The sequence below is a fragment of the Chelonoidis abingdonii genome, chromosome 21, assembly GCF_003597395.2.
Source record: "Chelonoidis abingdonii isolate Lonesome George chromosome 21, CheloAbing_2.0, whole genome shotgun sequence".
Taxonomy (NCBI): domain Eukaryota; kingdom Metazoa; phylum Chordata; order Testudines; family Testudinidae; genus Chelonoidis; species Chelonoidis abingdonii.
In genome coordinates, this window is record NC_133789.1 from 3,430,812 (window position 1) to 3,453,332 (window position 22,521).

The following is a 22,521-nucleotide window of genomic DNA, read 5'->3' on the forward strand; positions in this document are numbered from 1 at the left end:
CACCATCCAGGGCTCTGCCAATCTGCCCTGAAGGAAAATTCCTTCCCAAACACAAATGGCGATCAGTTAAACCCTGGACATGTGGGCAGACTCACAGCCAGACGGAAGAATTCTCCTGTAGTAACTCAGATCATCACCCCATTCTAACATCCATCACAGACCACTGGGCATATTACAAGCTGCTACATAAATCAAGATAAATTGCCAAATTAGGCCTACCATCATACCATCCCTCCATAAACTTAGCTATAGTCTTGAGCCATATGTTTCTTGCCAACACCATTACTCCCCTTGAAGGCTGTTCTCCAACGAACTTAACATCCTCATGATTAGAGCACTTCATCCTAATTTCAAGTCTAAACTCCTCGTGTCCAGTTTATATCTATTCTGTTCTTTGTCCATATTGTCACTAGAAGCTAATATTCTCTCCCATTCTAACTCCTCGCTGCTGCGCCTATACTCGTTTGTGGAGAATAAGTACTTCTGTCTCAATATGGTCATCAAAGCCTCATTCACACGAGTTTAAGCACTATTTCTTTATGTCGTCGTTTTGTATTTTGTTAAAGCAGTTTATTTTTAATTACTCAACAGGGTCGATAGTGAAAAGATTCAATTTTAGCACCAAAGTAAAACTGATTATTTCCAAGCTTATGGCAAAACAGATAATGTCCTAACTTTATTCCATATAAAATCAGGGTTATCAAACCGTGAGTGCAGGAAAACCCAAAGTGGAGTTCGCAGGGACCCCGAGGCTGGCTTGGGCTTCCACCATCCAGGGCTCTGCCAATCTGCCCTGAAGGAAAATTCCTTCCCAAACACAAATGGCGATCAGTTAAACCCTGGACATGTGGGCAGACTCACAGCCAGACGGAAGAATTCTCCTGTAGTAACTCAGATCATCACCCCATTCTAACATCCATCACAGACCACTGGGCATATTACAAGCTGCTACATAAATCAAGATAAATTGCCAAATTAGGCCTACCATCATACCATCCCTCCATAAACTTAGCTATAGTCTTGAGCCATATGTTTCTTGCCAACACCATTACTCCCCTTGAAGGCTGTTCTCCAACGAACTTAACATCCTCATGATTAGAGCACTTCATCCTAATTTCAAGTCTAAACTCCTCGTGTCCAGTTTATATCTATTCTGTTCTTTGTCCATATTGTCACTAGAAGCTAATATTCTCTCCCATTCTAACTCCTCGCTGCTGCGCCTATACTCGTTTGTGGAGAATAAGTACTTCTGTCTCAATATGGTCATCAAAGCCTCATTCACACGAGTTTAAGCACTATTTCTTTATGTCGTCGTTTTGTATTTTGTTAAAGCAGTTTATTTTTAATTACTCAACAGGGTCGATAGTGAAAAGATTCAATTTTAGCACCAAAGTAAAACTGATTATTTCCAAGCTTATGGCAAAACAGATAATGTCCTAACTTTATTCCATATAAAATCAGGGTTATCAAACCGTGAGTGCAGGAAAACCCAAAGTGGAGTTCGCAGGGACCCCGAGGCTGGCTTGGGCTTCAATTTTCCTTCAGGGCAGATTGGCAGAGGCCCTGGAGGTTTTTCGCCTTCCTCTGCAGCATGGGGCAGGGGTCACTTGCTGGAGGATTCTCTGCAGCTTGAGGTCTTCAAACTACAATTTGAGGACTTCAATAACTCAGACATAGGTTAGGGGTTTGTTACAGGAGATGCCTAATGGGATTTTTCAAAAGTGTGTAATCAAGTTAGTTACCTAACTTCCTTTGAAATCAATAGGATTTAAATGACAAAGCTGCTTAGGTGCTTTTGAAGAGCCCACTGGGCACTCCTTTGCATCTTTAGTCATGTACATATCTTTGAAAATCTGGCCTGAACCTACAATGTACCACCTGCCCAATATCCTGGCATCAATCGGGACATTAGTCGTTACTTGACTGTCCCCTACCTTTAGCCCCTTCACAACATTTTCCCAGGCACTTCAACAATCTGCAATAGTATGGAAAGGAAATTATCCAAATAATATATTTCATGTGCAGAGAAGAGAACATTTATGTTGACCCTGCTCTTGTACATACGTTACATTATTTTATATGGCAGCTGACCTCCTGCAAGCCTCTTTTGTGCAATAACTTTTATTCTTGAAAACAAAAGTTCTGTGAATTTTACACATCAAAGATACTGTTATTAATATCGATACATCATCAATTCACTCTTCAATAAACTACCTTGCCATTATAACATCCATCCTTCATGAAACAACCCAGAGTATAAACCTACTACAACATCACAATAATCCACTCCTCTATGAAGATCCTCAATGTACAAATAAAGAGATTTTGAGAAATAGAAGGATGTTTTTATTATGTAAAAAAGACATACCGCAGCATCACAACATAAAATGACATTTACTACTTAAGAACATAACAATGGCTACAGTGGGTCAGACCAATTGTCCATCTAGCTCAGTGTCATGTCTTCCACCAATGGCCAATGCAAGATGCTTTGGAGGGAATGAACAGAACAGGATAATTATCGAGTGATAGGGAATATATAGTCCAGTTCCAGTTTCTAGCAGTCAGAGGTTTAGGGACACCCACAGCATGTGGTTGCATCCCTGACTATCTTGACTAATAGACATTGATTGACCTATCCTCCATAAACTTACCTAATTCTCTTTTGAACCAGTTATACTTTTGACCTTCACTACATCCCCTGGCAATGCGTTCCACAGGTTGACTGTGTTGTGTGAAGAAGTACTTCCTTATGTTAGTTTTAAACCTGCTGCCTGTTAATTTCATTGGGTGACTCCTGGTTCTTGTGTTATGGGACCTCTGGTTCTTGTGTCTTGGGTTTGCTTCACATACAGTTCTGTACCATCAGTCCAGTAGCATATGCACACAGTAGTTCTAATTTGTGCAGCATGCTAAGTGTAGGCTATGCTAGCAGGCTCAAGCATAGTTGCTTATGTGACTGTGCATGGACTGATACCAATCCAGCTGCCTTCACACTCGACTGTTAATTAAAAACTTCACTTTTGCTTTCACATCTGCTATACAAAATGTTTTGGATATGATCATTGGAACATTAGTCACTGGACAGTCATTGCAGGTCAACAACCATCTTCATTTTACTTCCAGTTACCTGGATGCACATTCCACCCAGTCACAGGGTGCTAAGCAGAAAGCTGCTTAGCAACCCTCTGTCACTCCAGCTCCAATTAAGGGAGGTGAATTGGAGCTGGGTAGATCACCTGGCCCTGATTGGGGAAGCTGGAACAATTGCTGCCTCCTCAGGTTGGGGCTGGATAAAAGCCCCAGGGAAAGGAAGTCAGGAGAGGAGCTGGGAAAAGGGGAAGCTGCACTAAGGGAAAAGTAGCTTGTCCTTTCTCACCTGCTGGCAGACAAGCAGAAAGGGATTGTGTGTATTGTGGTGAAACGGTGGTGGGGACACTATTTGTAAAGTAAAACACCAGGTGAGTACTGCAACAAAGGACTCTGAGTGACTTTCTCAGCCCAGCGGGGGCAGGAGCCTGGTGGGCCCAGCAGGGACACCGCTACACCCCCCCATGCGGCACCTGCTGGATTTATTACTGGATGTGCATCTTTTGGGGTTTGTCATAACTATGAAAAGATTTATTAGCCATTGCAAAAATGGGTATGCAAAGTCATCCAGAATCACAGCGCTAACATGACAACATTGTTAGTGGGAATATGGTTCCCCTTTCTCTGCTCTTCACACATCTGCTGTTTTTGGAAAATTCTGGCATTATGCTCTTTGCTGGACCACCTTGTGTACGCATTCATGAACATTCCTTGATGATCCACCAAAGCTTTCATCACTGCTGCAGCTTTGAAGATTAAAAATAAATGTTTAAGTGTAAAGAGTTTTAAATGGATTCAGTTAGGGTGACTCAAGTGCTACGCTTGCCTGCATCCCTTTGTGGGTGGAGAAGGTCCCAGAGCAGCAAAGCTAACACAGTCCACTCTTCTGGGTGGGGATGCCATGGAGGAGCTACACCAAGGATCGCCGCACCCCATGCAAAGCACAGAACTCTATTCCACAATGTCCTGGAGCTTGGCTTACAGCAGGATGGGGGAAGGAGGCTGGGGTTGTGGTGTGTTCCAGGCCTAGGGAAGAGTTCAGTAGCAGAAAAGATGCTGCCACCATTGCGCCTTTAGAAATGGAAGTGAGGAGTGCAGACTCAGGCTTAGCTGGCTCTTTCCTTCTTTTCATCATCACCAATCCTAAAAGTTTTACAGGTCAAACCAGGCTTTGATGGCGTCTGTGCAACCAGCGTTGTCCATGTTCTGGCCCCTCTTGTGGCCTTTGTACTCTGTTTGATCATGCACCCTGCAGCACATTCTGTATTGCCCTGCAAGCCTCCACAACATACCCTCCACTGACTTCCCATCATCAAGCTTGTCCCCAAAAGACCAGGGTGGACAGTTTTCACAAGGAAGTCCAAAATCTCTTCCACATTGAAGCAGTGCTCTCATCCTTGTGGTCTGGTGCTTCACTATCAAGCTTAGCTCACCGAAGGCCTACCAAGAAGCCTCCTTTCCTATCCTGATGTTATACAGCCACGGACGCTCATGCCAGGTTTTGAGAAGAACTCAGTTCCACCAGCCTATGGTCATTGTCCATGCCCAAATGGTGTTCTTCATCTGCTTGGATGGCGATCAGGCATTTGATAGTTTAGAATTTTTTTCAATTAGAAATATCTCCAACAATAATAATTTTCCTTTATTACTGCTGTAAGCCAGCATTTTCCCTGTTATATGATTAAATCATCCATATCTGGTAACAATAATCACTAGTTTCTTAGAGCTTGTTCACTTATTAATCTTGCATTATCAATGGAGGTGGTCTCTATATAGAATAATGGAGACATGGTTTCAGGCTTTGTGCGAGGTGGGGACAACTGAAATCTGTATTTTGTCCAACTCTGGACTGGTTTGGTAGAAGTTTTGGCCTGACTTTGCAGATGGTGAGATTGGGAAGCGTCAAGGAGACATTACAGAAAATTAATAATGGCAATAAATGAATTAATGTTAAAATATCTCATCAAAGCTAATATTCTTGATGTATTTCCGTATCAGTCTTCACTGTTTTCAGTGCAAAACAGGAACATTGCAAATCAGTTGCAAGAAAATCTGCAGTTGTAGCTAGCAATTTAAAATTCGCACAGTCTCTTGGCCACACAAACACACTGGGTAATATGATGCTCCCTCTGCCTGCAGACCGCATGCTCAAAACATGCAATGGAAAGGTTACACATGGTGAGTGAAATTCAGCCTTTCACACACACACAGCCCAATAAATAGGCTTCACTCTAGTCTGATCACTGAATATAGTGCAAGCAGTTAGACAGAGGACTATAGTACTAGGTTAATAAAAAGCTTGATGAAGAACAAACAAAAACCCTTGCTGCCCCAAGGGAATTGAAGTTGTATGCTGTGGTGCACATGGTGTATGCCTGCCTGCAACTATGAAAAAAACCTGTTCCTATGGTGCTTCCTGTAACTAGTCAGAAAAGAGACAAGCAATGAGGCAGATATTGGGGGAAGGATTTAGACTTCCCTTTCCTTTTCATATCCCCCACCAAGGTGGCCTTGAGTGGCAGATATGCTTCCCTGAAGAGTCCTTATTTTAAAAATTAAATTAAAAATATTTGTGTCCATGGGAGACACAGGTCAAGCACAAGTATTGTAATTAAAGTCTCAATTCTGTCATTGGTTGAAGCAGACTACTTTTTCAGTGTTATGAATGTTAACTAGCTTTCATGGTTGTGAAATAAAAAGAAATAGAAGCCACATTTGTGGTTTATGGATGCTAATTGCTGCTGCATTTAGGTGTGTGAAAGGGGGCGGTTAAAAGGCTGGAGTGAGACAGGAGAGGCTGACAAACCCTCGCTTAGGCGCTCACTGAGGTTCCAGTGGTGCTGTTTAGCACACGCACTTATCTGCTTGAAAAGGAAGTGCCGTTTTTTATCAGAATATTACATCTCCCAAGCCTAGATCGAGCCCTGCCGCTCATGGGACTCAGGGGTTATCTCACAACATCAGCAGTACTTTGCTGCAGAAGTTCACTTAACAGGGGATTTCTGTGAGTGTTAAAACCAGGCAAGGAGTCTGTACTGTTAACTGTGTCAAGTCTGTGAGCTTTGATAGCTATGTATGAACTGAAAGTCACATCTCCCTAATGTTATCAACAAAAGATTCACTCTGCTTTGTTTTAACTCTGCAGTACTGTACTGTCAACAAAAAGCAATACTGCAAAGCATTTTTAATGACATCAACAAAAATTAGTCAGTTTCATTACAACTTGTTTATGAATGACATACAGTTGCAGATTGTGTTGTACTGGGCACTTATAATAGGGCCCAATGTAATTAGGAATTAGAGATATGAAAACTCAGTAATCTTGATTGCCTTAGCCAGAAATGTGCAGCTATTTCCTTAGTCTGTTTAATCCATTATCCTTACCTAGGAAAAAGAGACTAAATTTCTTTTGAGGTATGTGACTATTTGTATCATATCTGGTGAGAGAAGGCAAGGTCAAGGAGAAAAAAGGTACATACTATTATTCAATAGATTCTGGAATTTTTTTCCAGTAACATTTTTAGTTCTCAAGGTAAATATATTCTGTACTCACTTTTCTCTGTTCATATTGTTTGTATTCCTTAGATCCATACAATACAACTGAGAAATTAAAACAGGGACAATTATTTTCTCTTTTTGTACTGAAATGAAATCTAGACCAGGGGACCTATTTTTTTCCATGCAGTATACAATGCATGAGAGGTGAAGATGAGAGAATGGCCCTGGAAATCAGATCACAGGTCACATTAGATAAGAATCAATTTACAGAAACATGGGCTAATAGAGAATATCAGTTAAGATAACTCACACTTTATCTCCAGACTATTTATGTGCAAAAAAGGATGTGTTTAATAATGTTTGAGTCACTGGAAAGATGCTGGAATGGAGAAATTAACCCAGAGGGGTCAAAGCTAGATTAAAAGGCAAAAAATAATTCATGGATTATATTATTGCAACAAAGTAACTCTGGAGGGGAAGCATTTGTAATCTAAAAATTTAGCTTCAAAACCTGGATTATCAAGAATTATAAATTCAAATCCTGGCTTGGTTGACTCACCTTTCATTCTTCCAAAATAGATAAATTAAGTTTCATGCAGTTTAATCTGTTTGGGTCTTTTGGACAATACCTTAAAAACGAAGGTCCTGTCTTCTCTGCAGGTTCATTAAATTTCCACTGGTACTTTTCATAAGAGGAGGAATTTGCCTTGCTTTTTTGGGCCAAAATGTTCCCTTCTTTATGCATATAGTGTACTGGCTGGTAAACTCCACACAAGAGTGATTCCTCAGTCCTGTATATTGTGCATAATTTTGAAAATATTTTGGATTCAAATTTGCTATATGAATGTCAGTTACTATTATCAGGTGCTATTGGAATAAAGGACATTTGAAAATTTACTTGAGAGTGATTAGCAAGATTGTACTTTAAACATTTCAGATTTTGAAATCCATTTTAAAAAACAGATGACCAAAGAAAGTCAAGCCTGACTGATCACATTAGTAATATGTCTTAGTATAATCTTTAAACACTAACGAATTAGATTATCAGAATTTAACATATAACCTCTTTCAGTCTGACTGTTATGTCCAGATGTTTTCTGATTCAACTGTCTTACTGAAGTGTGATTTAACGGTTGTGATTGTATCTGGCTTTCTGGACTTTAGGAATTGTAGAAGATGTCTTCTATGAGTGATGTTATCTAAATAGTAACAGAAGAAAACTCAGTTTAATCTTTTTTTCTTTTTCTTTTTTTTTTAATAAAGGGAGATTTTAAAGGACACTAAAGTTCAGAAAACCAGTGCCAGAAGATCTTGTAAATTAAGCAACGTTGGCATAGACAGGATTTGAATGGGAGAGCTCAAGATAAAATTCAGGCAGTGCAAGTGATGCAATAGGAAGTGGTGTTCTCTCTGAATCAATAGTAAACTCATATCCCCAAATAATGCCTGATGTTCCAGTCAGATTTCACCCAGGATGCTTACATTCCACTTCCCGAAATTCCTACTGCAGCTTTAATTGGATATAATATATAGTTGCCATCTTTCAGTCAAGACAATTGATAATACACAAAAGCTAACAAACAGTACTCTTTAAAATATTTGGGCATAGGATCCTTCATGAAATTATAGGTCTCCACAAGGGAAAAAAATCAGTATGTTAGTCTTTGATTAAAAAGCTCTAAGAAGCCGAGGGTTAGGATTAACTCTGGATTTCATGGCTCACTTGATTTTACAGCATAATTCTTATGATGTTTTATTTTGTTGTAATTAATTATATTTTAAGATACATCAGATTCTATTTTGATGATAGGAGGACAGTTATTAAAAGGGACATTGTTACAGATAGACGTTAAATATACAAATGCTTGGAAGATTATTCCTGATTTTTCTACTATTTGAAGTGCTGTATTTGTCTGATTTGCTTCTATTTTTGTCTGAAGTCTGAATAAAAATAAAGAGACTAATTAGCATAGAACATGCATTCCACAGAGAGGAATTATGAAAGTTTCTCTCCTATTTTTAGAAGTGAAATTTCTACCAGGTGCACACTACATTGGCTCATTTAGATATCACCCTTGAAATGTGCTGTATACAGTGTATAAGTTAAATGGGTGTTTAATTCCTTATCACTGTAAAATGTAGATGGTGAATTTTAGCACTAAGATTAAAGACACTAGTTGCAACAGACAAAAATAATATGACAGTAATAAAGAACAATAGGGCCAGATACTCACTGAAGTCAATGAAGCTTTGCTGATTTATACCAGATGAGGATCTGATCTATAGATTAAATAATTATTTTGATAAGACAAAATCTCTGGTAGACTGGCTCAATGCTTGGAACACCTATGGAGAGTGAAGCAAAGGTGGCTTTGTGCTGTTCCACCTGGTCCCTGATGCAATGTAGTGCAGCCCCAGTCTGCTGGTAAGCACATTGTCTTGCAATGCGGCTGTAAGACCTACTGGGATTGCCAGAGTACAGTGAATTCCAGCCTGGCCTATTCTATTCCTAGGGCACAAGGGGATATGGTTGGAGTCAACTGCTGGGGAATCATGAGTTTTGAAATTAAATGGACAATCAGGTGGAGAAATACAGAAAGGTCGCAGCTCTGACATGGTCTGGAACAATGGAGAAGGGCTGGCTCGGAGGATAGGTATTAGATAGTGGAACCTTTTACTTCTGGTTGCCCATGAATCCAGTCCAGATTAATAGAGCTCATCTGATGGTGGTTCAGGGGACTATGAAATGATTTGAGAATATAATTTCAGTGCCTAGTGGACAAATGATCTTCTCACAAAAATCACCACAGTCACCATTAATTGGCCTTATCACCAGTTTCAGCAGAGAAGCCTCAAAGTCTGACTGGGCCAGGAGGACTTGAATTCCATTCTCATCCTTACAGTTGATACCTTCAGCCACATTGACATAATGGTGTGAAGGAAAGATCCTCTGCATCTGTTTGTGTTGTCCCTGTTCTGTACCAGGCATAGCTGTGTTGGTCAGAGATATGATGAGGTGTGATTTGTGACTGACATAGCTGTGTCGCAAAATCCCTTAGATGCAGTAATACCAGCAAAAGTGTAGTTTTACTGGTAAAAGCTGCATCCACACTAGGAGCGCTTTACCAGTATATGTATTTTCTAAATGGACAACTTACCCTAAATGCTCAATTACTGAGGGACAATGTACACTCATTCCTATATTTGCTTTCTACAGCCAACTCACTGTACAACTTTTCATGAGTGATGTACCCAAATACTTGGATGCTAACATTTAAACTGAATTGTTAAATTTATTCACCTAAATTTGTGTTATTGCTGATCACGTATTATATGTATCTTATGACTTTTAAACAAACTTTGTATTTATGGATAATCTAAGCACTATACCCAGATGTACAGACACTCTTTTCTTAACCTGTGTATTATATAATTTTTTAACATTAACTTTAAATATTTTTGTATATCTATACTGGCAAAGTGCTTGTAGTTTAGACCTGACCTAAATCGCAAGCTTCCTGCCTGGCACCTTTCTCCAGTACTAAATATACTGAAAAATAATTTTGTAATCTGTATTGAAATTTTAAAAAAAGTGTTAAATTACATGTTCATTAAATCTTAAGAAAACATAGAAAGGAAAGAAAAGAAGTAATTTATCTAAGGTTTTGTAATTGGATGAACTGTGTGCATCTCCACAATATTTAATTATGGATTTTTCTTCTTTGTTTACCCTTTCACTTGACATTATTGAAAATGGTTGCCATGTTATAGAATTACAGTATGTGCGCATTGCGTTATGTTCATTGCGTAGTGATTGCTGAGCTTTTCATAGACATTCAGGATTGTGAATTCTCTTTAATATGTAAACTCTTATGATTTCTTCAGTTTTGTGGTATACAAGTGTGCTATTCTGCCAGCATAGGCTAGAAAATCTCACTTTCTGTGAGGTGGCAAAGAGTATTTTTAGTACCTCACAATTCTGTCTTTCACTCACAATTCTAGGAACAGTTTGTGTAGACATTTGCATACTGCATGTAACAATTCATCAGTTAATATCAGTCAGATACAGGTAGTCACAAAACATTCTAATCCTTCTATATATATGCATAAATATATATAAAGAGAGAGACTTCCTTTTTGTTCCTTAGTTCTCCAAGCTTCTAAATCCTGTGAACAGCTGTCAAAATCTGGTAAACTATCTAGATGCTTTCACAATTTGTTTAATTGGATAGTTAGGAAATGGCATACAAGAAAAGCCTTTTCTTTTCTTTTTTTTTAAGTCTGGCTGAACATCTGTAGCATTAGGGGCTCATTATCTCTGAATTGGCATAGCAAATCAGTAGCATCATTAAAATGCCACATTAAGATGATTAAGTTTCTTTGTTATCCATTTGACTTTTTGCATGTGTTGAGGATTTCATTATTATGACCCCACTTCTCGTACAATACTTGAGCAACATCACCCTGTTGTGCTGTTGCCTTTAATGGCTTCTGATTCTTAATCTTTCTGTCTTCTGTAGCATCAGTAACAAACTTTGCTCAGTAACAGCACAAAACTTACATTCTTTTCCCTCTGTTTGATGTCAAGGAATTGGATTAAGCATGGCAATTGAAGGCTGTTCCCCTGAGAATTCTTCTTAGAGAGTATAGTCAAGACAACACACTTGTTTTTCTTAATTATTTGCTGTTACTGACTTTTTATTATTATTCTTGAATTTACAGAGCATACATATTCAGAGTTTCTGTGGTGACTCAGTCTAATGTTGCCATCACAGCTTTATATTTTGGATCTTTTCCAGAACCCATTGTTTTTACAGTGTTTCAGGTGAAACAAAAATATTACTCTGGAGTATGTGTTTCATCTCATAATCATCACCCCAGGAAATGAAACCATGTGCATCAGCCCTAATGTATCACACCACCACTTTGTTATGTAAAATCTACCAGATCCTTTCTGCTGTGTGTATTGTCTTCAGGAAGGGCCCCAAGAAGGTAGTTACCCAGGCCAGGGCAGATTAATTAATTCTTCTGTATTAACCTCTTCACTTTCCTGAACACGGAAGGGACAATAAGTATTTCAGTGAGAATATCCTCATCTTTCCTCACTTTAATTCTCCTCCCCCATTCTGTGCATTCTCCTTTTGGCTGAGGAGGACTAGATTGGACATTCTCTGGAACCTGTCAAAATCTCTCTTTAAGCAACATGAAGCATCCCCACCCAACCACCAATGTTATGCTCCCATAAGGCTCCCTATGCCTGCCAGCTTGCAAAGCAAAAAGGCCAGGACTAGAAATTGAAATTGTCTCCTGCATGGCAGTGCAGACCTCTACTACCACTTGATCAATTATTGACCTACTTTTCTTAGGCCATTTCTATTCCTTGGGAAAATGGCATAAATATTGCCACTTGTTCTCTTCTCCTATCACAAGCACACTAAGGGACTTTGGTAGTACTATTTTCCCCTTAATTATGGCCAACATCTTAAGGACATATTTCTATTCCAACATTCACTCAAAATGAAATACCTCTTCCCTAATAGGTTCTGCTTTCTGCTATCTTTTAGTTGTCAGTAGCTGCAATTTTCCGTTGAGGTTCTTTTAACGCCTACATGCAAACTGAAAAGCACTCAAGCTTTGGTGGGATATCACCGACAGCTGGAGTGGTACAGATGATTTATGGGGGAGGGCCTTGATCAGAACTCAGGTGCATCCTTCTCATTTATCATCAGAAAACAAAAACATTGCAAATAGTATGCAATAAGGAAAAAGCAAAACAGTTATTTTCCATGGTGGAACCATAAGATATAGCCCAAACTATACCAGTCTGCATCATCTGTCCCAGTGGAAATCAGGGACAAAACACATGTATATTATATACATGAACATTGGCATATTTCTCTAAAGAGTAAAAAGATGTGAACCATGAACTTGTGGTGAGAAACAGAAAGGATAAAACTATAGAGATGTCTTCTACATCAGAGGTTAAGACCAGTTCTGTTCCCCTAAGCAGTTGCATTTAATACAGATGACAGGTAAAACATTAATTAGTAAGTGGAAATTTAAACGTATTTCTGAAGGTATCAGCAAGGTACAGCTGCAGTGTGCACTTTCTTTTAACACACTGTACAGGACCTGATGAATTATTTTGTAAGGATTGTCCTCTTTTATTAAAAAATAAATCTGTGTGGAAAAGAGTTTTGTTAAACGTTCCCCCCAACAACTAGCAGTCAGTATTGTGCAAAGTTATACAACTTGAGGCTACACTAACTTTTGCTTGAGCCCTGTCTGTTCTGGAGAATCTCCCACTTGGGAGCATGGGAATGGGAAGCAATAACTTCAAGCAGGGAAACCCTGTCAGTGTTGTGACTCCAAAAGAGATGCACTGTCCAGGAAATAGATAGAGAGGCAGGGTTACTCCTGAAACAGATAAGAAGAAATAAGGTACCTGTGTGGATGAACCTTTGGTGGACCATTACCCAAGACAGGTCTGAATCCTTGGGTGATCTGTGGGCTCTGAGTGCCAACCTCCTTGCTGACAGAATCACCTAAGGGAAAAAGTGGGGGAGACCTGGAATTTTCCTCATGACCAGGACCCTCACAACCACTTGCCCCCCACAAGCCAGAAGTAAGGCCACAGGCAGAAAATTGCACCCTAGTGGGAAAGGGCTATATTCTTAGACAAAAGCATACTTGGTGTCCATATAAATGCCTGAGCTCACTGAAAGTCTTCAGGACATAGGAGTATTTTTCTTCCATACTTTAGCTGAGAAGTTTGACTTCATGAAAGGATTTATTGCTTGGTTTTTATTTTTTCACTTATTTTTTTATGCTGTCACTTCATATTCGCTGGCACCAATTGTTTTTTCTCTGCATCTGATGTGGTTTCTTTATCAGATCCAGAGATAATGCAGTTTTGATAGTCCATGTTCTATACATTAGAGAAAGGGCATGCACCTTGCTTAGCAGGAAGGCCATATTTAACTGTCTAACCCTCATTTCTGGAAAGGAGCAGGTGGCCAGGAGTGCAATACTTTCAAACAGGAAATTACATATTTTATCTCTAAAAGAATGGTCTGGATCCTCATGGTTTTACTCCTGGAGTATCGTCTCCCGAGTGAGGGGTTATTATTTGCAAATGGCTAACTACTTGCACCACTGTCCCATCTTGCCAGTAGGGTCATTTTCTAACCGAAACTAAGAAAAAATGGGAACTCAAAGGACCAGGAGCCTATCCAGGGACATTTAGGAGAAGGAGGCCAAGTATGGCCTAGCAATAGGACAGGATGCTGATATTCGGGGATACCTGAATTCTTTGTCAGACACGTGTTATATGACTGTGGGCAAATATCTTGAGGAGGAATTTGACCTCTGAGATCTCTTTGCAATTTTAATGGAAATTAATGGGTACTTCTAAAAGCTTTTGAGATCCTTGGATAAAAATTGCTATTTGAAGTGATAATTAGTGAAAATCCTGATGAGGATTGTTGAGAAGAATTAAATTAAAAGGGTCTCTCCTCACACTACAATATAGGAACAGCAGAATTGCATACTGGATCACACCTGTGGTCCCTCTAATCAAGTGGCAAGCACCAAATGCTTCAGAGGAAGGGGCAAGATTCCCCTGTATTCTTGGCCTCAGTGACATCCTGAGGCAATAATTTCTATAGTCTAATTATGTATTATGCGAACAAATATTTTCTTTTATATACTGTACCATATATATAATGTAATAACAATTTGATATATAGTGTATCATGTATTTATATAGCTTAGAAGTAAAATATCCCCCCAAATAATTAATATATATAATTTTGGTAAAGGTTATTTCTTTAAGATTATCACTATAAATGCAAGATCCATGAGGACTGATGTCTTAACTGTATTTAATTATTTTTGTGGATTTATGTCAAACATGCAGAGTTATTTTAAACTTTTTTATATTAAATTAGCTAATGTGGATTTGTTTTAGAGAGACATTATAGCTTCTAACATAATTTTTAATTTTGTGCTTTATTGCTCACCTGCAGATGACTTGGTCAAAGTGAAGGGTGAATACAATGAGAGAGAAGAGAGTGCTTTGAATTCAGAGCCTATGGAAAATACAGAAGAATCTGAAATACCTTACAGCTATTCAAGAGAATATAATGAATACGAGAGCATTAAACTGGAGAGACATTCTGGTTCATATGACAACATCCGGCCAGCTAGTGGAAAGATGAACTGCGATGTCTGTGGATTAGCCTGCATTAGCCTCAATGTCTTGATGGTTCATAAGCGTAGCCACACTGGTAACTATCCCTATATTATCCTTAAAAGAGCTACATTTTGATAGCATATGATTTGAATGTGGTCTAGTGATTAAAAGGGTAGCAGGAATCTCTGTTCCCTTCCTGAACCTGCAAATATGACCTTGGGCAAGTCACTTAATCTTTCTGTGCCTCTCTTTACCCATCTGCTAATGAGTACAATAATATTTACATATCACATCAGGGTTGAATGTTTGTAAAAGCCTGTTTGTGAAGTGCTTTGAGAATTTTGGATGAAAGGCACTAGCACTTCGTCATGTAAATACTTCTTAGTCAGTCAAAAACCAGGAGTCAAGCTGTTTTGTTGGTTGCTGCATCTTGCTTGCATGCCATGCTTCTCCTTATATCATACCTTAACACGAAGTCACTATCATAATAGGTACAGACTGGGAAGAATTAAAAAGATTTTTTTTCCTGCAAATTCTCAACATATTAGAATCAACTTCCTCAAGAAAATTTATTTCCAGTCCACAGAAAAACTATATATTTGGAATATTTCTCATAAACTGACACATTGTGCCAAATTCTGCCCCCACCTTCACAAGTAACTTCCACTGAGGTTTACAGGAGTGGTGTGTGTGTCCCAGGGCAGAATTTGATCCAGTATCTCATTCTTTCCTCCTCCAACAAGGAAAGGGTGAGGGGCTGGAGGTGATATCCATATAAATATTTAATGTCCTTTTTTTTCAATGTCATTTTAAGGTGAACGGCCATTCCAGTGTAATCAGTGCGGAGCATCCTTTACTCAGAAGGGTAACCTCCTCCGCCACATTAAACTACATACAGGGGAAAAACCTTTTAAATGTCATCTTTGCAGCTATGCCTGCCAAAGGAGAGATGCACTAACAGGTCACTTAAGGACACATTCTGGTAAGTGACTACAGAGACACTTAGGTGTTGTAAATGTGTGTCACTAGGACATCAATTGTGGAAAACAGAAAGGGTTAATCAATAAGATTTAATCTGCCAATCAGATTCTGGAGACCTAACAATTTGCAATGATCTCTAGTTCTATATATGGTACATTCCACCTAGGGGCTCAGTTCTGCTCTTTGCTGCATGGATGTGCTAGTGAGGAAAAGGTTGTAGGAAGCCTTTCTTTCAGGAGAGAGTACTATGAGAGAGACCCAGTTACTCCACTTGTTTGCACTGCATAACATCTAGGCATGGCCTCTCCGTTTTGATAGTTGCAGTAAACTATACTCCACTAGGGCTTTCTCTCATTCTTGTCTATTAGATCTGTTCTATCCTGTATCATCAGAATGGCCCCAGAATACCCAGGTCTGGTGTCACTCAACTACCAAATAATACTTGCCCTTTTTAGTGCCTTTCATCTGAATATCTTAAAGAGTTTAACAAATGTTATTTAATTTTTTTAACATCCTATTAACACATTATATCCATTTTACAGATTGGGAAATGGAGGCACAGAGCTGGGGGTGACTTGTCCCAACACTGCAAGTCACTCAGAAACCTAGGAATAGAACCCATATGTTCTAATTCCTAGTCCTGCTCTTTAGCAATCAGATCATACTTACTCCTTTTTATTTTTATATGTCCTTAATATATTACATAAAGGTTTAGGAAAAAAAGCATTTTGAATGACAGATACTATCTGTGTACTACCATATGCAGAAAAAAAAGTTTAACCTTACAAAGAATCAAAGTTAAAAATGAGATTCTTACATGAATTAACAAGGTTCTGATTTGACTTTTACCCAGATCAACAAAACTACACGTCCCCATCAAGACACACATAAAAACATCATGCTTCAAACACATCTTAATCAACAATGCAGCAACCCTCTTTGGCACAGCTGCCAAACAATATGTGAACTAATAACCTTACAATCAGAAGCTGTTTGTGATTTAAAATTGTTCTTAGAAGCCTGTTAGTGACTAATTAAAAGATGTTAAAATCTTTAAATAAATAAACAAAGGCCCTAATTATACTGGGTTTTGGGGTTGTTGTTTTTTTTTGTATTGGTATAGAGTGCAAATCCCCTATATGTATGTGTTGTACTGATTCAAGAAGGGGTTTGCACCTGTGTGCCTTTGAACTTGTCTGCACAGAATGGCACTAGTTTAACGTAAGGAATGTTTTAGACTAATTCAATTAAAGCAGGGGAAAGGCTGTATGGATACTTTTATTTCAGTTTAAACTAGGTTTATTTCAGCTTATCTTAAATTGATTAGGAACATGTTTACCCTACATTGAAATAAGCCACTCTGAAACTGAAATAAGAGCATCCATACAGCATGGTTTTACTAAACCTTTTGAAGTAAATCAGTACAAGGTTAAGTAACGATGATTCAAGTCCTGTTTCAGACAGGGGTAGTGTCTCTATGTTAGGGGGTTATGCTAAGAGAAGCTAGTGCTTAAGAGTAGGGTACTAGGAATCAGAGTGTCTAGGTTTTGTTCCTGATTCTGCAAATGTGGAGGCTAACTTATGAAAGTCTGAGCCTAAGAGCACTGCCTCATGTAATCTTAGGATATGAAATGCATTAAGGAAAACTGAACAGTTCTGACATGCTAAGGATGAACAAAGGGAGACTCTTTATCCTTCCAAGAGGGAGAAGATAACATCTGAATAGATCTTTTAAAAGCAACATGCTAATTAAATGATAATAATTTACATTAGTGGTGTTAGCATGGTATCAACAGATATGTATCTATTGCATATTTATTTTATATTCTACCAGGAAAAGTCTACCATTCAAAGTGCTATATTCATTTTGTTAAAACTGTGCTTACTTAGAAAATCTCAGACATATTTTAGCAATTATTTATAACTTTACTAACATTAAATGACTATCCTAGGGTGAATTCATATCCCTTACACCACAAATTTGATTGATCTGCAGTTTGGATGAGAACATAATCTAGACCCTAACCTGTGAGCAGTCTGCAGGGTTCCAGTACTGCCTTTCTGCAGTCATGATGTCAGAATTTGGGCTATATGAATCTGGAAATCCAGGTCCAGTAACCCCTTTGGTCTGCCCCAGTTGGCCTGTTTTCCAGCCTACTTGACACAGATTTCAGCTGCATGCAGTGCAGAAGCTCTCTGACAGATATTCCATCACTGTAGTAGGGCACTGCTAGACTTACGTAATTAAAAGAGCCATGTACGGACCCTCCATACTGGGGTGAATTTCACCCTTAGTTAACCTTGATTTCATAGTAATAATAAATAATAATAATAATAATAATAATAGTTATCAATTACATAGGAATTTAAGGCATCCCCCAAGTGTTAAATTGAGAGTTATCAGTAATTATGTGGTCATATACCAGAAAGGCAGTGCTTCATCAGTCTCATGTGGTTATTTTATCCTGCCATCTTTTCTTTCTAGTGGAGAAGCCCTACAAATGTGAGTTTTGTGGAAGGAGTTACAAGCAGAGAAGCTCATTAGAGGAGCATAAAGAGCGATGTCGTACTTACTTGCAGAGCACTGGCATGTGTGAGGCTGGTAAGTTTATCAGATTACAGTGCTTGTCTTTGTATGTTACAGTGCCTTAAAAAGGGCATCTGGCAAACCGTTAATTTGCAGCCTGAAAACAGTTTTCGCTACAATCATTTGTAGTAACCTAAGGGACTGCAGTTCTTATAAAAAGGCCTAGTTTAATGCACCCCTCAGGCAGTTAGTTAAAGAACGCTTTTATTTTAATTACTTTTTTATTTCACTGTTACTTTCAATAAAACATCCAGAATTCTTCATACACAGCATTTCTGTAGGTGACACACACATTAAATTAAATTAGTCCTAAACTAGTACTATTGTGAGGTTTATTTCATTAGATGAGTTGCTGCTGGTATTTCATTACACCATTGTTTGCATGTGTTAGTCCATTTAGAACAATTTTCAGTAGATTAATATTTGCTGTTTGATACCATCATAATCAGTTAGAATTTGTTAGTGTTTCAACTGCAAAAGTGTAGGGCTAGGGAATGGAAATGGGGTGGGGATTCTGACACTTTTGATAGACCAGCCTCTAATGCAGAGAGAAGTTTAGATGGGAAATACTGAATAATAAACAAGGAGGTAGAAATATGCATATTATGTGAACATAAAAAATCCATGTTCCATTTGCTCACTTTCAGGGCACGCTGAAAGGAGCTCATACTTTATACTTGGCTTCTGAAGGGAAATGGGAAAATTGAGGTATAGGCAAAGGCAATGGGTATTAGTATTTGATTATGAGTTGCTACTAGGAGGAGAGGTCAACTGATTGAACTTAGTTTTGTAATTTTAAATAATTGACACAGCATTCAGAGCCAGAATAGAGGTTCTTTTTATTGTTCTAAATTGAAACAAAATAAAATAAAAATAACTTTCTTGTGACAGTGTTTAAGTAGTTTAATAACTGAAAATAACCTTTTGTGAATTCAGGCAAACTAATTTTACATTCATGTAGTCTCTATATTGGTCAGTGACTTGAATTCCTTTAGTTATTTTGAAGCAAAGGTTGTCACCTGATTTAAAAGTTAATTTCCAAAAATAGTTTGTAACTTCTATTTTCCTTTTCATTACTCCAATACTGGATTTCAGAAAATATTTCAGTGACAAAAGTAACAACAGTAATACTCTCCCTTTCTATAGCTATTTTCATCAGGGAATTTCAAAACATAAATTAAGCCTCACAACATCTCTAAAAGGTAGGAAAATATAATTATCCTCATTTTAGACAAGCATAGAGAGATTGTGACTTGCTGAAAGTTTACAGACGTAGTCAGTAGCAGATATGAGTCTAAAACCTCAGCATTCTGGCTCCCATTCTCCTGCTGTTATAGGTAGGAACTTCCTGCCTTGAAAAGTGAACGTAAAATATCAAGCCTCTCATTTTTGGTTCTGAATTTGAAATAGATGTTTCTTTTCAAACAAAGAGTTTAAGTGCATGTTTTCCTCTGATAAAATATGAAAATTTAAACATGTAAAATAAAGATTAAAATACTTCTTTTATGTGAATAATAATAATAAATAATAATAAAGTTACGGAATTAACATGGATACTTGTTGGGATATGGCTATCAGGAAAAAATATTCAGCTATTTTAGACCCTATTTCTGCAAGCAGCACCACAAAGGTAAGCCCTTGCACCCATGGAGCCCCACTGATTTATTAGGACTCTGCAATGGGTGCAGGGATTTCTTCCCACCTTGCAGAGCTGCTTGCAGGTTTGGCCGTTAGTGCGAAGAAAAAAAAATTCAGGAAATGATGATTTATCAAAGTTAATTAGTGCTTCATAGAGTGTTTTCCTTTTTGCACACAAAGAAATGTGTTAAGTATCAGTAAAAGCAAATGGTTAACTGAGTGTGTCAGCAAGTTGTGATTTTCATGAGAACCTGTACATACCATAACTGCAGTTTTATCTTACAAGGTACACTCACATGGTGGCAATCACATTGAGATGTCCACCACAGGGAAATTGAGGCACAGAAACTTTATACGTACTGTAGTTTTCTGCTTTATAATTGTTCCCATCATTTGTACTCACTTCAGAATGGCAATTTTTCACTTATCCATAATCTCTGAAATATAGTGCTAAAGTAGTACAGTATGCCATAAATTGCTCATAGAAGAAATATAAATTTCCAGTACAGTATTATGTATCGGTATATTCAGCCTTTAAGGCCTCATACCTTAAAAAACAGTAGCATTGTAAGATTACGAAAAACAGGAACTCGAATCTTGCTGAGGCATTTCTATTCAATTCTCTGCTGTTAGGCACTGTATTAGATGGCATATTCTGCCCTCGTTCCACATGTGGAACGTGCATTGATCACAATGGCTGATATGCAAAAAGATTCACTTTACGTCTGTCAATATTTCAGAAGTTTCCACCTCAATGTGGCATTCCCCACCTCTCCCCCCCTACTGGTTGAGACAGCAGGAGCAAAATCTTGAAATGTCATATCATTGCTCCTCTTACCCGTAATCCTACTGCTGCTATTATGATTATTCTTATTTATTACAGTGGTGTCCAGAAGGCCTAACTAATCTCATCATAATAGGTGCAAAAACCCATAGTAAAAGACAGTCTCTATCCAGAAGAGCTTTACACCCTAATTTAAGACAAGATGCAGTAGGGTGTGTAATAAATAAATGGAGGAAATTGTGGTGGGAGGATGAGGATAATAGTAATAGGAACATGTGATTATGTAGACCAGCCACGGGGACAATTATATGATTTCCATATGGTGCTTCAAGGAGACACACTGCAATGTTGCGCTGACATTTTTAGACATTCAGGATAATATTCAAAAATACCTAAGAGACGTTGGGCTCCTAAATCTCACTTTCAAAATTGGTTTTAGGTATTTAGGTGCCTTAGTCTTTTCAAAAGGCAAAGAGGTTTAGGTTCCTAAGTGCCTAAGTGTCTTTTGAAAATGGGATTCAGGCTTCTACAACACTTCAGCCCTTTTGAAAATGTTGTCCTTAGTCTCAGAACTGGATGAATATTGTGATTTGTACTTAAATGGATCTGATTTTTCAATTTACTCTCTTCTATGAAAACCAGAGCAGAGTAAGACCAAGACCTATGTTCTCAGGAGTTAAAGCCAGAAATTCACTCTGGCTTGGAGAGGAACTTAATAGACTCCAGGAGCAGACAATATACTTCATAATTTTTTTCCCTCAACATAGATACATGTTTTGATGACCAAGTCTGTTCTCGCTGCTTTCAGGAGGATAAAATCTGCAGGCCGATCCCATTTTTTTCTCATCCTTCTCCAATAGTTGTATCTTGTTACTAACTTATAAATGCAAATATTAACCTTCCTTTATTAAAAAAAATAAACTAAAACCAAACATACAAACATATAATTTCCCTGAGGCACACAGGCTCTCTACAAAGCTTGGAGAATATCTATTCTTTTTAATGACTCCTGGACAAAGTCCATAAATCTAAAGTTGAATTCCAAAAGTTAAAATTAATATCTGTGGACTAGGAGTCCTGTAAGTGTCTTACCCCCTTAATGCCTCAGTTTATCTCTAAAATAGCTATAAGATTTACTGCACCTATCTTGCCAGAAGATTGTGAGGCTTAATTATTGTTTGTATAGCTCTTTGAGATCACTAGGAAAAAAAAAAACAACACAGAAGTGATAATAGTAGCAGAAGCAGCAGCAACAGCAGAATGCACTGTGTATTATGGAAACCTAATGTATCCCTTGGAAGTTGAGTGTCAGACTGTTAATAGAACTACAACTGAAATAAATAAACTGAAGAAAAGGGCAAAAAAATAAAAAAGCAGAACTCTAGTTAAACAGAATTTTCAGCAATCTCCAGTTCATCCATTCTTTTAAAATTTTAAATAATTTCCCATTGCATTTTAGTATTGTACTTGCTCAGAATGTGGCATTATAACAATATTGCTGAAAAAAAGATTTTATGTAACAGTGTTGTTAGAACTTAGCTCCGTCCTTGATAACAATCTCTGATCGAACCGTTTTCTTAGCACAATAACCCACCTCTATGTTCCATTCTCCATTATTTAGTGACCACACAGTAGATGTGACAGGAAGCAATGCCTCTAATTTGAGCTTCATTTAGCACTTCAGGGTTTGCGAACGATGCCCACATGCACTAAAAAGTATAGTCACAGTGTGACAGAAACCACATTGTG

The 22,521-nt window shown here is 38.1% G+C and overlaps 1 protein-coding gene across 3 annotated transcripts in view; it reads left to right on the forward strand.

Annotated features, from left to right (window-relative positions):
- IKZF3 (IKAROS family zinc finger 3) overlaps positions 1-22,521 on the forward strand; it is a 49,573-nt gene that overhangs the window by 13,567 nt on the left and 13,485 nt on the right. For 2 of the 3 annotated variants that reach the window (XM_032791289.2, XM_032791291.2), the window contains exons 4-6: positions 14,616-14,876; positions 15,597-15,764; positions 18,249-18,365. In XM_032791289.2, the coding sequence (XP_032647180.1) occupies positions 14,616-14,876; positions 15,597-15,764; positions 18,249-18,365 (546 nt within the window). The remainder of the gene's footprint in view (positions 1-14,615; positions 14,877-15,596; positions 15,765-18,248; positions 18,366-22,521) is intronic. The other variant, XM_032791292.2, reaches the window with a different exon arrangement.